General features: G+C 34.5%; 1 protein-coding gene across 9 annotated transcripts in view; it reads right to left on the reverse strand.

The window, feature by feature from the left end:
• The window catches only part of CYRIB (CYFIP related Rac1 interactor B), a 197033-nt gene that overhangs the window by 38136 nt on the left and 141734 nt on the right, over positions 1-17163 (reverse strand). For 5 of the 9 annotated variants that reach the window (XM_077167657.1, XM_077167663.1, XM_077167659.1 and 2 more), the window contains one exon: positions 14015-14053. Coding sequence is in view for 4 of the 9 variants with exons in the window: in XM_077167666.1 (XP_077023781.1) it covers positions 14015-14053 (39 nt within the window). In the remaining 5 variants the exon portion in view is untranslated. The other 4 variants (XM_077167664.1, XM_077167665.1, XM_077167662.1 and 1 more) reach the window with 3 other exon arrangements.

Raw genomic sequence — 17163 nt, forward strand, 5'->3', positions numbered from 1 at the left:
TGCAAAGAAAACACACACACACACACACACACACACACACACACACACACAGAAAACAATAATTTCTCTCTACATTATAGCACTGTTCTAAAGAGGTGGGAAGAAAGACCAAAATAAATGTTGACAATTGAAAACTTTCCTGAGACGGGAAAAAAAAGGCCTAACAATTTAGATCAAAAGAGTTTACTACTGCCGGCCCAGTAAATCAATGAAGACAGTCTTCTCTTTCTTTCTCGCTCTCAGCAAAAAAACATTTATTTTATGTACAACTATAAAACAACTTTTTAAATGTTAAAAATGAGGGAAATAAATTGACAGATGAGGGTGCACAGGTGGTTCAGTGGTAGAATGCTCACCTTGTATGCAGGAGACCCGGGTTCGATTCCCCAACCATGCACCAAAACAAACAAACAAACAAACAAAAATGACAGAAGATAGGAATATCAAAAAAGTCTGTAGTCTGCCAAGATACCTTAAGAACATTATATCCTTTTAGAGCCATAAATGTGGCTCCAAAAGATAAATAACAGAATAACAGAGACTAGCCTATATCATAATTCTGATCTTTGTAAAATTTCACAGCATTCATAATATTAAACAGAACAAGCTCTAAAATGTGGGTTGTATTTTATTTCATTCCCTTTAGATCGTAAGTCCTCCCATACGTCCAATTTGGGAATTCTTCACATCTTATGAGGAAGAATTAAAAGTTTTATGAGAACAAACTCAAAAATCAAGCACAAAATTCATCATCATTTTCAACCTAAAGGATGAAAAGAAGTATGAGAGAATGTTAGAGAAAAAGGAGATGCCCAAAACATACTTTTTCTGTCTAATAAAACATCAAAACAAGAGATTTCACAAGAATGCTTTAACACAATCCTGTACAGCTTTAAATCTAAGGTGGCTAAAAAGGTGTGAATGCAGAAAGCTTGTCAAAATGATCACTAAAAACTGCCAACTGTTTTTAGTGTTGAAGAGAAGAAATTTCTAATATTCATCAAAACTTTGAATCCTAGGCAAAAAGGTCTTCTAGAAAACATTACTATAAAATGTTCTTGAATTAAATTCTGTTGTACATAAAAAGATTAGACAATATTAAATATGCCATTTTTGTATCTTATTCAGACATTCAAACACATGGAAGTAATCAGAAGTGTTTAAATTTGACAATATGATGGATTAATGTGGAATTCAGCTATACCTCTGCTCTACTTGCTGGTCAAGGAGTTTCTGGGTCTCATGTAACATGTTTAATGAATCTGAAGAAATATTAACAAAATGCAAAATCAGTAACGAAAATATGATGCAACTATCATTGCAATAAAACAAATGTGATGAAGGCCAGCAGTAACTGAGGCCTTTAACATTACAAGCTTATAATGTTTTGTTCACACCCTTCAGCTGTGTGTTCATAAGTAATTATAATGCAATGTAACAAAATATAAAATTCTGCATAAGCAAAATATAGTGAATCATTTTCATATTTCGTAATCCAAACACAAAATATAGAATATACAAGAAATTTTGGAACAGCTTTGTCAGATACTATCAGCAGCTATCACTTAAATATTAAAAAGGCTGCTTTAAGACAAAAACAAGAATATTGTACTCTGAATATAATAACAATGCTAAAAGAATAGAACTTATTAACAAGCAATGGTTGCTTTCAGCAAAAGTAATTCACCTGTTGGAACCTGTTGAAGAAATAACCAGACTGATGTGCTCTTAGAAAACAATTACAGTAATATTATATGACACATAATAACAAGATTCTTCTTATCAATCTATTCCATGGAATGGATTTCAAATCTGCTTTTGAAAATATCCAGGCACTGCACAAAGTCAGTATACACTGTACAAAGTCCACTAAGTAGAGTGCTTCTAGGAAAATGCCCCACACCATTTGAATGTAGATGTTGACTAGTGTTGCAAATGAACACGCATGACTAGCAGTACTCTAGCAGCTGATAACAGTGCAAGAACAAAAATTTTTCAATGTCAAATTTTAAAAATGACTATTAAATTAATAACATGTGAAAAGAGTAACAAAAAATAAATAAAAACAAATTTAACAACACATGATAATTAAATTTTGAAAAAATTTCCAATTTAGATATCCCAGAAGATTCTAGGATGATTTGCAGCTTTGAACTTGGCTGAATTTTTACTTTATTGGCCACCACGTATTTGGTGCACTTTAGGTATAGGCACACAATTTCAACAGAGTGCAGATAAAGCAAATGTTCAATAAATACCCACTGAATTAACTTAATAACCTTAAATAGGTGGGATTCATTGGCATTCCTTTTATTTGAAAGTTCAGTTAGGTACATGTTAATTTAAAGGGGAGGTAGAAGCAGAATTCTTCCTAAGCTCCTGATATGACTGCAATTCACAATAGGAATCTAGTACCTGATGGTACTGAAAATACTAGAATAACATCATGTAAGTAGAAAGGCCCCAAAAGATGAGTGCCAGTGTAGTGGAAAAAAATAATCAATTAAAATAAGTCTCCCAATAAAGCATCAGTATAATAATTACATTGACATTATCCTATTAACCTCAACCTTTTTTTTAAAACTTACTTCTTTTCCCCAAAGAAAAGAAGTTGCTAAACAGTACCTTTTGTTCTAGTACAATGATGACTAGGCAACAAATATTTATTAATTAAATGGGATGTACTAAGAAGTTCCTTTCTCTCGTGCCCTTCTTGTTTTCTGGTATCTTTGTGGCAAACAAGTTTAAGCAAAATCTGAGCCACCAAACCTTTAATTTTCTCCCTTTTCCTGATTCCATCGAACTTGATAAATAAGTAGACTTAGCACCCCTTTTGGGACCCTCTATTATAGTGAATTTTTTAACTCTCCCACCTCCATCCTTAATCAATCAGAGCATGAGCTAGCCAAGAACTAGAATTCTGAGAGGAAGCCTGAAAATGTTATTATTGTTGTACTTAAGTCAAACATGGATAAATGAATGCTGAGTAGCCAGGGGTAGACTGCACTGGCTATTTACCTATTATCTCCCAGCCCCAAGCTTATTCTTCTATAATCTGCTTTGTGTTGCCAGAACCAAGAATTTGCAAAGTATGTTTCCCAGAGTTCTTTGTCAGCTGGTTTCCAATTAGGTTCCATCAATGGGAGGCAATAAAAGGAAACTGGGAGCTGGGCATAAAGAAGAGCCCTCTTTCTGTTTGTCAAGTCCTGACAATATTTCCTCCAGCTGCAAAAAATAGCTATGGCTACAGGCTCTAGCTTCTTGCTGAATTCCTAGCAGCAGGAATTTGGTGAAATGAGCCTTCTTTACGGACCTGTGCACCCAAGCTTATGGGGTTCCTCCTTTGAGTGCCTAAATTCTGCCTAATACACCTCTTTACTATTGCTCCCCAGCTCTAGAAGATTGCTTCCTGTAGTTACATTTAATATATGAGTTATCCCAGCATTCTCTTCTTGCTCTTTCGGCTTCCAAAATATATATAAATAATTCATATATTAAACCCCATTTTAAAACACTTAGCATGGTTTCTGCTTTCCTGATTGGAAGTCTGACTGAGGAAAGGAAAGGTTAGAGTAGCTTAATCCTCCAATTTACTGACACATTCTAATTCATCTATTACAAAAGAGCTCTGTATTGAAGTCTTGATTATTTGTTTAGCTATTAACAAAGCGGTTCTTTGACTCTCCTGCCTTTTTGGAAATATAAAGGGAGAAAGGGGATTGTTAATGGCAGGATGCAGGCATTACTGGGTGCCTTGCTATACCATCAACACAACAGCACCGAAAACCTCACTGTGAATCCCTAGCACGTCAAAATCAATATATTTTAATTTTAGTCTAGTAAATTACATGCAGCTAAATAATTTGACTTAAAGAAATGTGAATAAAACAAATATGAATGGAAAACTGGGAGACCTGATTTCTAATGCTAATTCTATAACAAAATATGTAACTTTACACAAGTTAGTTCATGTCTCTAGTTAACCTGAATCTCTTACCTTGCTTCTGGCTGTGATTCTGCATATGTTGTGCTACATCACACCTAATGCTAACATCTAGTGAATTCATTTAGGCTTGTATTTTAAAACTAAAAAATTTTACTTCAGCCATTTTAATAAAAAGACTATCATATTTGGTCCTATGCAATAAATATAATAAATTAGGAGACCAATAATGCTCTCCTTGCATAGGGGAGAAATTAAATATAAGACTGTCATGGCATCTTCTGAGTATGATTCAAAGATCACTGGTGCTCTTCTATGCTTCCAACCACTGAAAATTAAAACCAACAAAGCAAATTACTGCCTGAGTTGCAAATCTAGAGCATGGAAGCAAGTAACACTGAAAATGTGATCAAAAGGCAATGATCTGTAAATGCTTCATGCCACAGACGCTCACATGAGTTAGAGACAGGGGTATGAGAAGGGCCATTACAAGGTCCATTAGTAAGTAAAAATTTAGGAGTTCTATAAAACAGTGTGTAATGAAACTATGAAAAAAATTATTTTATAAGGATTAATATATGAAAGTTTCTCTTGGAAAAATCTTATCAGTAGAAGAAGAATAATCAGAATTCACTCTCATAAGATTTTGTTATTTTGAAATCCATGAATATAAAATAGGAAACTTGATTTCATGGCAACAATTCCAAAAAAAAAAAGCCTGGCCACATGTCAACTGTCACATATAACCACTGAACTTGTTACCATTTCTCATTTTTTTTTTTTTGCAGTAGGATTCTGCTCTTAACTATAGCTTTCTTTTTTTTCCTTTTAGTATTTTTATTGACAAATCTTCACACACATACAGTCTATATATGGTGTACACTCAATGACTCACAATATCATCACACAGCTGTCTATTCATCACCATGATCATTTTTAGGACATCACTCCAGAAAAAGAAATTAAAAGTTCATACATCCCATACCCCTTATCTGTTCTTCTCAGACGTCTAGAATTGAAATTTTTTACCCTTCATCCCCATTTATTATTTATTATTTCTTTCTTTATTATTATTCTTAGTATTTTACTCATCTGTCTATACCCCAGATAAAAGGAGCACCAGACAAAAGATTTTCACAATCACACAGTTATACTATAAAAGTTATATCAGTATACAATCCTCTTCAAGAATCAAGGGTACTGGAACACAACTCAACGCCTTCAGGTACTTGCCTCCAGTCACTCCAATACACCATAAGCTAAAAAGGGATATCTGTATAATGCATAAGAATAACCTCCAGGATAACCTCTCAACTCTTGTTTGAAATCGCTAGCCACCGAAATATTATTTTGTTTCATTTCTCTCTTCCCTCTTTTGGTCAAGAAGGCTTTCTCAATCTTACAATGCCAGGGAGATTTACACCCCCGGAAGTCATGTCCCACATAGGGGGGAGGGTAGTAAGTTCACCTGCGGAGTTGGCTTAGAAAGAGAGGCCACATCTGAGTAACAAGAGGTTCTCTGGGGTGACTGTTACTAAGCAGGCTTAGCCTATCCTTTGCAGGAATAAGTTTCATAGGGTGAACCCCAAGATCAAGGGCTCAGCCTATTGACTTCTTGTCCCCACTGCTTGGGAGAATATCAGGAACTCCCCAAATGGCAAAGTTGAAAATTTCCTCCTTTCTCCCCCCTCAAGGGGACTTAACTACTGCTTTCTTAATCAATCACACAAGAAAATAAATATATACCAAAAGTTGTAATAATGATTAATCGTGGAAATATTACTTTAAGTAATTTTATTCTATTATATATTTTGAAAATATACAAGAGGTAAGAGAAATGGGAACACACTGCTAGAGAGAGTAATGGATACAACCACTTTAGGAAAACAATTTGGTATTACCTTGTAAAGCTCAACAGCTATATTTCCTAAACACCAGGGATTACACTCCTAGGTATGCATGAAACTTATAAATTCTTTATAAATCTCTGGATACAAATGTACAATAACACTGTTTATAAGGAAAAAAGTTACAAATTACCTATATAATATTCATCCAATGAACTATAACATAGCATAAATAAATTAACTCCAGTACTAGCAACACAGACAGACAGTAGAAACATAATGTTAAATAAGAAAATTAAGTCACAGAAAATACCAGTAAATTAAACATTTTTAATATAATACATACATATGTGGTAGAATAATTTTAAATGCAAGGGAATGATAAAAGAGATGCTGGTTATCTTTGAGGGGAGGCAGAGGCATAGGACTGACAATTTCAAAGGTCTGATAACATTCTAGTTCTTAAGCTGGTGGTAGTCTCATGGGAGTCTTTTATTTTTAGGCTTTAGTGTTTACAAATAAGTTATATGCATTCTTTTGTATGTATCAAGCATTACAAAATTTTGAAAATTTAAGTCACTAATGTTCAGAGAGCACATGTGACTCATTCAAAGATTCCCAATACAGAGGTTGAATTGGAATGCAAGTATCTGAACTCTTCACAATATAATGCTACAATGCATAACCAATCTACTTTAAAAACTTTGCCCTTATATAAAACCTCCCTACTCCTAAATCTAGTGTTTACTGTGCCTGGTGGTAGTGGTGGTGGTTCTAAATCAACCAATCTCTATTCTGCCAATCCCTGTAATAGATACTGAATATCAGTAATTAAGGAATATGAAGGGAAGCGAGCAGACATGATAGTGTGTATGCTTTCATACAGAAGCATGCAAAACATTATGAACACGCAGAAAAAGGAACCCCTAACTCAGTCTTGGTAAGGTTAGTAAAGGCTTCCTGGAGGGGATGAATCTTAATTCTTCATTGTTTTCTAGAAAGTTCGTTAAGTTAGGAAATACCTTAAACAAAAGAACAAAAACCCCACAAAATCATATTCACATACTCAGAAGGTCCTTCCAACTCCTGACCACTCCCATCCTATTTTCCTCTCCTCCTAAGATAGTCATGACCTTCAAGGTATGCTTCATTTTCAAACATATTTTAAAATTTTTCCTACAAAGGTACACGTCCATTAATGACATAGTATTATTCAGCTTTTCAATTTGCATAAATGGTAGGCTGTACATATATAGCTTTCATTCATTCACATTAGCTTTCCACACTTCTCCACTGTTCAAAGAAACCAGTTTATTTATTCATCCTCCTACTGATGGACAGTAAGATTGTCTTCAATTTTTCTCTATTAACAAATTATGCTTTACACACCCATATACATTACATATACTTGTGTCCTTGTACAAGTTTTCATAGAACAGATATCTAGAAATGAAAACACAGCTATAATGTTAAAGATTGTGCCAAACTGCTCTCCTATCAATCAATTCACTATAATATTGGCAATGTGCGAATCCCTTCTTTTCACATCCCCCCAAATCTCAGGCTTTAATTTTTAGACTGTGAAATGTCTCACTGTTGTTTTAATTGTTGTTTTTTAATTACAAGTAAAAACGATCATCTTTTTGCATGTTTACGGGCCATCTGGGTTTCTTCCTCTGGGAAATGTCCATTCATATCCTCAGTCACCTGTGCCAATTATTTTCCTACTACCACTCAGTCCCACCTACCTATATATACACTACCTATATATACATTAGTCTGTATTGCAGGGACTAAGAATTAGTAAATGACATTTCCTAGACACTCTAGCCAGCTGGGTTCCTGTTAGGTTATGTCAACAGAAGGCAATGGAGGGTGAAGAGAATGCAGGAGGAAGGGAGAAGCTTCCTGTTTCTGGCCAGGATGCGTCAGCAATTGCCAATGGCGCAGGGGGAATGGCATGATTCCTGTCCCCAATGCTCCAGTTAGAGGCAGAAGCAGGTGAAATCTGTGGCTTCCATCTAGTGGTGGCAGCAGCTTATCTCTGTACATCATCCCGTTCTTTATGTGATTCTTCCCCTCCCACTCCTTTTTGCTCTTCCAGCCTATCTAATTAATATCTTTGTAACAATTCTCTATATTAGAATCCCTCTGTTTGAAATACCCAGAGTGGTTTGTTTTCCAAACTAGACTCCAACTGACATATTTTTCTTCCTATTAGGTTTTAGGAATGCTGGAATTCCTAAATCTTTTGATGCTTTATATATATGGAAAACACATTCTCCTAGTCTGTAATATGTCTTAGCTTTGTTTGTGGTGTCACTTATTACATGAAGTCAAATTTTTAATCTTTATGGTCTCTGCTTATTGTTTAAGTAATAATAATTCTTTAAAACTGCCTTAGCTATTCTTCGTCTTCTATTCACCCATTTGATTGTCAAGTTCTACAAAAAACCCAATGGAATTTTAAAATTTGATTCTGCATTGTTTATAGATCATTCTGAGGCAGAACTGTCACCTTTATAATAGCACCAATTTCTTCATTCAATCTATGAAAATGTGACAGATAACATGAATACATTTTCTGATACTAAACTATTCTTGCATTCCTATCAACCCTGTTTGGTCATTTTTAAAAAACATGCTCTTAGATCTGGCTTGCGAATATTTTACTTTGGATTATTTCATAAGTAAGAATGAGTCATAATTTTTTTCTGTCCTTGCCTGGTTTTGTATCAAAACTATATTATATATAGGCTCTTTCTATTCTACCAATAGCTTAAACAGGATAAAAGGTATCAGTTTCTTGATCGGTTTTATATGAAAACCCTTCTAAACTTCTTAGTCTACATATTTTTCATCTTTGAAACTTTAGCCTGTAGTAGAGATTCTGACACATAGCCAGGGCTCGATAAACTTGTATTAGACAAATAAATGAATGAACACTTCAAGTAAAAAAGCTTATTCATCAAATAAAAGAATACCGAAACTAAGGGCATCATTTAAAAGGAGTAGCTTTAGGGCAAAGGAAACAAAGTGCAACTTTACAAAGCTTATGTATGTAGTAAGCTTACAGAATATGTTTATGTACCAAGAGGTCATGAAAATATAAGGTCAAGAAATATTTTAAAAACTCAATCAAGGGCAAGATTAAAGGTTTATTACTACTAACAAGTTAGCTGACCTACACAAGATGATACTTTCCCACAACATTCATCTCCACTAAACCAATATTTGATGGTGTTTCTCACGTTCTTATGCATTACAGCAATAAGCAGAGGGAAAAACCCTTGAAATCTTGATCCTAGGACCAAAAGTCATCCTTGAATATTAGCACTTTTTTTTCCTGCACTGAGAATAGCTAAGGGCAACAGAGGGCATTCTCATCCACTACAAAGAAAGCCTCTGATCCCTCTTGACAGTCACCAAACTACTGCAAAAAGAGCCAGACTCTTACAGGTCTCACTCCCAGGTAAGGGGGACCCACAGTAGTGAAAAGATGAAAATAGTCATCATTATTTATCATATTTTTCATCTTTGAAACTTTAGCCTCTAGTAGAGATTCTGACACATAGCCAGGGCTCAATAAACATGAGCTAAACAAATGAATGAATGAATATTTCAAGTAAAAAAGCTTATTCATCAAATAAAAGAATACTGAAACTAAGGGCATCAACTTCAGAGGGTAAAGGGGAGAGAGTGAAGGAGGCAAATCTCTAATCTCTAGGAAGTCTGCCAGGATTTGACATACAGCAGTACAGCATTATTCCCAAATATTACACTATGATTGAAATAGATGAGGTTCTTAAAATTCATTCTAATACTTTCTTTCACTCATAGTCTGACTTGAAAGAAAAATGTTTTCTGAAGTATCTCTTAATTTTTGGGGGTGGACTGGGGACTCTTCTTACCAGTTCCTTTTGAGGACTGGAAGACATCAGGCAGAATGGCAATTATATCCATTAATCATTGAATCAGAGAATCTCAGGAAGCGATCATCCATGCTAAAATAAAAGATTCAAGCTTGAGCATCTAACCTTAGTATGCATTTATTCTACAACATCCATGCCCAGAAGTCATCTAGCTTCTGCTTAAATATACTTATCTACATGACCAGGAGATGTCATTTTCTTTTCAAATGAATAATTTTTAGAAACATCTATGCATTTTTAGCTTTTATAGAGACTTCAGCCAATATTTATGAAGCACATCTTTGTTTACCACTATACAGACAGATGACTGTGCTATACAATAAATATGACATGAATCTTGCTGTTAAAAAATCACACAATCTTTGTATTATAATGAAATTTGCCCACTATAATTTCTCCTCATTGGTCCCAGTTCTCACTGGCCTCATGGGACCAGAGTAAACAGATAGTCCCTGTACACTTGACAATCCATTACATATTTGAAATTTTCTTAAAACATATTATAGTGAGGATAAAAGAAAGTTATTCATTAGGCTATACACATACGTTTACATATGTATAAGATTATAAAGAATATTAAAAGTATATATCTCCTGTCTAATAATTACAAGGAATTAGCCTCTAAAAGACAATAAAGTTTAGAAGTGGATAGTTTGGAAATACTTGTCACAAAGACCTTAAAAATCATGGACTAAAGGAACTAAAGGAATCATTTTTTCCACAGTGTGACTCTATCTTAATAATCTTTGTATCCAAATCACCTTGCACAGGCTCCTACATGCTCTAAGTACTAAACCTATATAAACTGATGAAAGAGAGCTTACTGTGTGCCATATTCTGTGCTAAGTACCTCACATACAGTATCATTTTTAAAAGTCCTCAACTATTTTATGAGATATTATGATTGCTGTTTTACGTTTGAGGAACCTAAAGGTCAGAAAGATTAAGTAACTTGTCCAAAGTCAACAATTAGTAAACAGGAGAGCTGAAATCCAACCACAATTTTCTTAACCATTTTATGATAATGCTTCTTATTTATAAACACAGCCAAACACAATTCATTCAAAAAGAGTTAAAACTTTCTTTTTCAAGTGTTCTAGAAATTAATTCAATACTAGCACTCAAATTTCTAAATTAGGGGGATTAATTCTCACAGGAAAAAAATTTTAAGGAATAAAGTATGATGACTAAGAACATAAGACAGATGTTGACTCAGAAATGTCCTTAAATATTTCTCTACAGTTTGTCAAGTCTTTCTGTTTGAGACTGATATATAAAGGAATTTACCACAACAGTGAAATTATAGGAGGGTACAGTAAAAAGTTTCCCCTTGTTTTTGAACTTAAATTAAAATCATTTCTCTTAAATACAATTCCGCCAGACTCATCATAATCAAACAGAATACAAAAACAAAATCTAAGTATATTTTTTCTCCTTAGTAATCATATAACCAAATTTTAGGATGGATAAGGTATTTGGATAGTTTTTCTACATTTACAAGTCAGTACCTCTTGCAATGATAAATAGACTCCAGCAGAGGTCATTCATCACATTTAAATCTTATATAGAGGAATGGTGATAATTTTAATGGAATGTATGTGTTTTCATTACATCATTTAAAAAAATACTATCAGACTTCTGGTGTAAAACAAACAGTTCCTGGATCGATTTAAAAAGCAAATTTTATGATTATTTTAAAATGACATGGCCTTATATCTCTGACTAAATAACATTATAAAAGCTGATTTACAAACAAAAATAAATAAAAAAGTAACATTGTATTCTTAATATTGTAGAGCATACTAATTTTAAATGACTTTTTGAAGTAAGAACAAAGTATAGTACGTGTAGATCATATAAACTTTTGAACTAAGTGCGTCATCTAATCAGTACAGCTTTCAAAGTTTTACAGAGCATGTAAAAGGACAATATTTATATAAACCAAAGTTCAAATTGCTAACCTACTTTGAATACTTTTGCTATAAGTCTAAGGTTGTTGGAAGGGAGATGGGAGAAGAAAAACAAAGGACATAAAGGGGATCAGAAAGCACAGAAAGCCTAAGCCCAGAATAAACGGCTCCTCAAAGGACCTGAAATCTCTTAGCTCTTATTTCCTAATTTATGCAAAGAAGGGAACTGAGAACCAGAGAAACAGGTAGTGACCTGGGCAAAAACAGCAATCAGTAAAAGAGCTGGGCTTACTCTAATAACCCTGGGAGCTTTTGAAAACATCATTAAAATAAAACATCAGGGCCAGATCACACTGCTAGAAAGAATCAAGTACCGTTACAACATCAAAAATCTTATCTATCCCAGCATGCCCCCTTTAAAAGGAATCATAATACTGTTTTCGCCAACAACCAAACTTTAATATACTTACCATTCCTTTTATTTATGCTGGACAAACATCGGAATTTAGTGACACCCCTCTAGACTCTTCCTAGCTTAGGCTGGTATATTATGATTATAAGGTTCATTCTACTGAAATAACCATGAAAACACTTCGCGACTTTTTATGATTTTTTACCTACTTTCATACACCCAGAATTGGACATCAGAGTACTACCTATTTGTATCCTTCCTCTGACAATTAATTATGACAGTGCTCTTGTTAAACTTCTGGCATCTCATACTGAAATTTTATTTTTTATATGTTTATTTCATGTTCCTTCAACTAAAATGTGAGTTACTTGAAGGCAGGCACTCTCCAAGACTTAACGCTTATTTTTTACTACCTTTATCCACAGAATATGCTGTTGTTTCTGTTATTACTGGATCAGAAAACAGAAGATTCTTCAAAGCTGTTTCATGAAATTCTAGCCTATGCCATTAGAACATTTCTTAAGGAATGGGTGGGTGACTCTACTTCCTTAAAATTAGTTATACAGAACTCAATCAACTATGATTATATATTAAGCCACATCTAATGAACTATGATAGAAAAAGAAAGATTCAGCTTGTTTTTTCTCTAACAAGGGTTCTTAATCTGGAGTCCACAAACTCCAAATAGGATTCAGGGGTCTGTGAGTTCAGATGAGAACCTGTTTACTAACCTCTATGTCAAATTTAGCAGTTCCTTTACTCAACCCTGTACGCAACAAACAAAGTATTACAAATACCTATGACTGTGTTATTAATTGAAACCACAGATATTTTCATATTACTTTGCAACTGTTACAGACTCATCACTATGTGAAATTACCGTAATCATTAGCAGACCTGCCATTAAACGTTATTCTCTAATGTGAGCACATACATTACTCTATAACAAATTCGTACTTTCAACATTTGCTAACTGTATTTCAATATAATTGGCTTCCTTTTTAATCCTATGTAATTTATTTCCTTTTTAATCCTATGTAATTTATTTATTTAGAATCTTTTATTCTGAGGTGAGATTCACAGGCTTCTAAGACCATCAAAGAGGCTCACAGCACAAAAGCTGGATGAGAATTCCTGTGCTGCAACATTCAGAGCAGGTGAGTTGATTATATTTCCTAAGGCCTATCATGATAACTGTCATTCAGCTGTACTAAAATGACAGATTAATTGTGAAATCTTTATGACTGGGAAGGTGAGCACAGAAAGATATTCTAAGTTGATCATTTTCACTTTAAGAATAGGAAGCACGCCTAAACAAAAATCGCATTTTCAAATACCTATTAACTTGTTATAATTAAAATAGTTACAGTATTATAAATTTAAGTACTCAAGACCTTATAACAGTAATCATTTTTAAAAAGTATTCTTTAGGGCAGGCCACAGTGGCTCAGCAGGCAATTCTCGCCTGCCATGTTGGAGACCCAGGTTCAATTTCCAGCGCTTGCTCACGCAAAAAAAAAAAAAGTGTTCTTTAATTCTAAGCTTAAAAAAAGGACCAAAGCCAATAAAAGACAGAATTATTTATTGTTATTTATATGCTAGTTCCCCCCCAAAAAACTACTTATACATTTATATTTTAAGATAACGTAGTTTTTAACTACTAGAATTATGGTTAAAGCTTTCTTGAAAAAACTACAATGACTTAAAAAGGAACTCAAAGAAAAACACATACCTCTCCTATTTAAAGAAAGCTGCAAAAAAAGAGTGCTAATTAATTTACCTTATCTCCCCTACTTCCTATCCTAAGCACAAAACCAAAAAATAAAGAGTATTTACTAAAGATATTTTTAGCATTTCAATATTAGCTATACAATAGTTTCCTTAAATTATATTTAGCTGATATAGTTTTCTTTTAATCATAAATTTTCATTTGTATTTGAAAAATAATTTCCCCCCAAAGACATACTTACCTTCAGCCAGTGCTGATGATTCGGTCCTTGACCCCCTATCTGTTTAAAGAAAAAAGGAAGAGAGTCTAAAACACTGTAACACTTTTAAACAAGTTTTTAAAAGCTAACTTTAAAAATAAAGCTTATAAATGCTATCGCATGATTATGTTTATTATATACATGCAATATACATTTTTTAATATTCATATTACATCTTTTTTTCTAATTATGAACAACAAACATACAAACATTCTTGACATACAAACATTCTTGACATGGTTGCAATCAATGGCCTCACAATATCATCACAGAGTTGTGTATTCGTCACCATGATCATTTTTTTTTAACATTTGCATCTCTCTAGCAAAAGAAAGAAAAAAAACACCTCACATATGCCATACTCGTCCCTCTCTCTCACTGACCACTTGTACATCAATCTACTCAATTTATTTTAACCTTCGTTCTCCCTATTATTTGTTTATTTCTTATCCATACGTTTTACTCATCTGTCCATACCATAGATAAAAGGAACATCAGACATAAGGTTTTCAAAATCACACAGTCACACTGAGAAAGCTATATCATTATACAATCTTCTTCAAGAAACATGGCTACTGGAACACAGCTCCAGTTTCAGGTACTTCCCTCTAGCCACTCTAATACACTATAAATTAAAAAGGGCATATTCATATAATGCATAAGAATAACCTCTAGACTCTGAAATCTCTCAGCCAATGAAACTTTGTTTTGTCTCATTTCTCTCTTCCCCCTTTTGGTTGAAAAGGTTTACTCAATCCCTGATGCCAAGTCCCAGCTCATTCTAGGATTTCTGTACCACGTTGCCAGGGAGGTTTACAACCTCTGGGAGTCATGTTTCAGGCAGAGAGAGGGACGGCAGCGAGTTTGCTTGCTGTTTTGGCTCAGAGAGAGAGGCTACATCTGAGCAACAAAAAAGGTTCTCTGGGGGTGACGCTTAGGCCTAATTTTAAGTAGGCTTAGCCTATCCTTTGCTGGGATAAGTTTCATAGGGGCAAACCCCAAAATTGAGGGCTCAGCCTATTGATCTGGTTGTCCCCCACATTACATTTCTTGAGTTCACTCAACTATTTACAGAGGACCCACTAAGAATAAGGCATTATGTTAAGTCCTGTGAGAAACACTAACAGAAGATAAGACCCTAGCTGTCAAGAGATTCAAGACTAACAGGTGTGCAAAAGAAAGTAAACAAATGAGAGAGAAAAAGGGAAGAAAAATGAGTAATTCCTCTTTATTCAAGAAACAAGGGGACTAATATTATTAAAGAGGGCATATTTATAATTCTTATTATAGTTTAAACTCATCCAGTTTCAATGTATTAAAAATCAGTTTTACTATAGATATTAAAATCTTTATTCCAAAACAATAACCCATAATTTGCCAGAGGCACATTTGGCAAAATTCCAGTAAAACAGAAAGTCCTCTCTATAGCTGGTTTTACAATTTCAAAGCCTAGAACAATTTTAGGTAGAATGAAATCTTCAGAATAAATTTATTCTAACTTTGTAACTAAGAGCAACTATAGCCACTGTAAAAAAAACATTTTGTAAATGCATATATGCTGTTTTGACCAACGTAACAAGTCACTTTTATGTAAAAATTTATTTCCTAATTGTTTGTACTATGAACTGGAATGAACAAACACACAGTTTCCATGTATAAAAGTACTTGAGGGGGGCGGGCCACGGTGGTGCAGGAGGTAGAGCTCTTGTCTGCCATGAGGAGACCCAGGTTTGATTCCTGGTGCCTGGCCATGCTAAAAAAAAAACAGCATTTGAGGGGCTGGGACCCAGGCCTCCAGGATGTTAGTGTTCGTGCACCTATACTCTCTTTCAAAGACTGAAGTGTGGTGCATTGTCTCTGACAGACTGAAAATGAAAACCATGGGTCAAGGAACCAAGGGATACAAGTAGGACAGGCAACCTTAGGCTCTACTAGACTAGAAATTCTGATTCTGGGTGGAGGAGAGAGGGGCTTCTGCCAGAGACACAGAAAGGGTTCTGCTGAATTCTGAAGCAACTACTACGTGATCATTCTGGCCCCCTTATGCTAATGGACTAGCACGCTAAGAAAGGAAATGCTGTATTTTGTGTGTATGTGTGGCAGGTAGGGAGGGAAGGGGCTGATACTGATAAACTACAACAACCTATGATTAGTACAATGGGGAAAGAACCTAGCGAATTCAACTAGTGCTGTCATGCCCAGTGATCACTGTAAACGGGCAGCTGCCTATTTACAGGGATAAAGCACATTTTCATTCCAGCTGAGGTAACTCCTCCCTTCAGCTACATGATCTATGGTTCCTGGATCCTTGGAGAAGGTCTGGATCACTCTAGTTGGAAACAGCCTCAACCTGCTAAGATGCCTAGAAAATCTAGAATATGTGGAAGAAGACTGAAATAATAAATATCAGTACCCTCAAGAAAACAGGACATCATACTTCCTTGGTTTTCATCCTATCTCACTGGATGCTCCTTCTTAATCTTCTCTGTTCTGGGTTCACTGCTCCCTTGGTGATCTCATTCCATCTCAGATTTATATTGAGAGCCAATATTTGGTTGTGAACCATTAGCTTGCAACTTTCATTCTAGAAGTTCATATTATCTATAATTTATTATACTATTAATCCTTATATCTTTCACTCTCTGGGTAAGGAGATAAATGGGAGCTGTTTGTGTTCAAAGGCTATTCACTCTGGTTTTCTGCAAAAACTCCTCTTGGATCAACATTACTACAAAAAAGAATGAATAAACACTTTTTTGCTTTCTCTGCCAAAGACAAAACATCCTCCCTAAGGACCACTGCAGTCACCAAGAAATAAACAAAATAAGTGGCCTGGCTGACCACTTTCATAAACCACAGAAGAAAAACTAGTGCCATTTGCATAAAACTATGGGGGTGAAATTCTATGTATCCTAATTCTTAATAAATCAAGAAGATACTTTAAAAACTCATCACTTTTTCAACCTATAGAAATAAAATGTCAGGTCATAAATAATAAATATTAGATAATATTTACGTTAGATAACCCAGGCACCTAAAGTCCACAAACCTAGACCTTTTCCATAGGTATTTAAAAATATTTTTGCCTTCAATAAAACATAAAACATAAGCGTTATGACTTCTGAGCATTC

This window comes from Tamandua tetradactyla, chromosome 6 (genome assembly GCF_023851605.1).
Source record: "Tamandua tetradactyla isolate mTamTet1 chromosome 6, mTamTet1.pri, whole genome shotgun sequence".
Taxonomy (NCBI): Eukaryota; Metazoa; Chordata; class Mammalia; order Pilosa; family Myrmecophagidae; genus Tamandua; species Tamandua tetradactyla.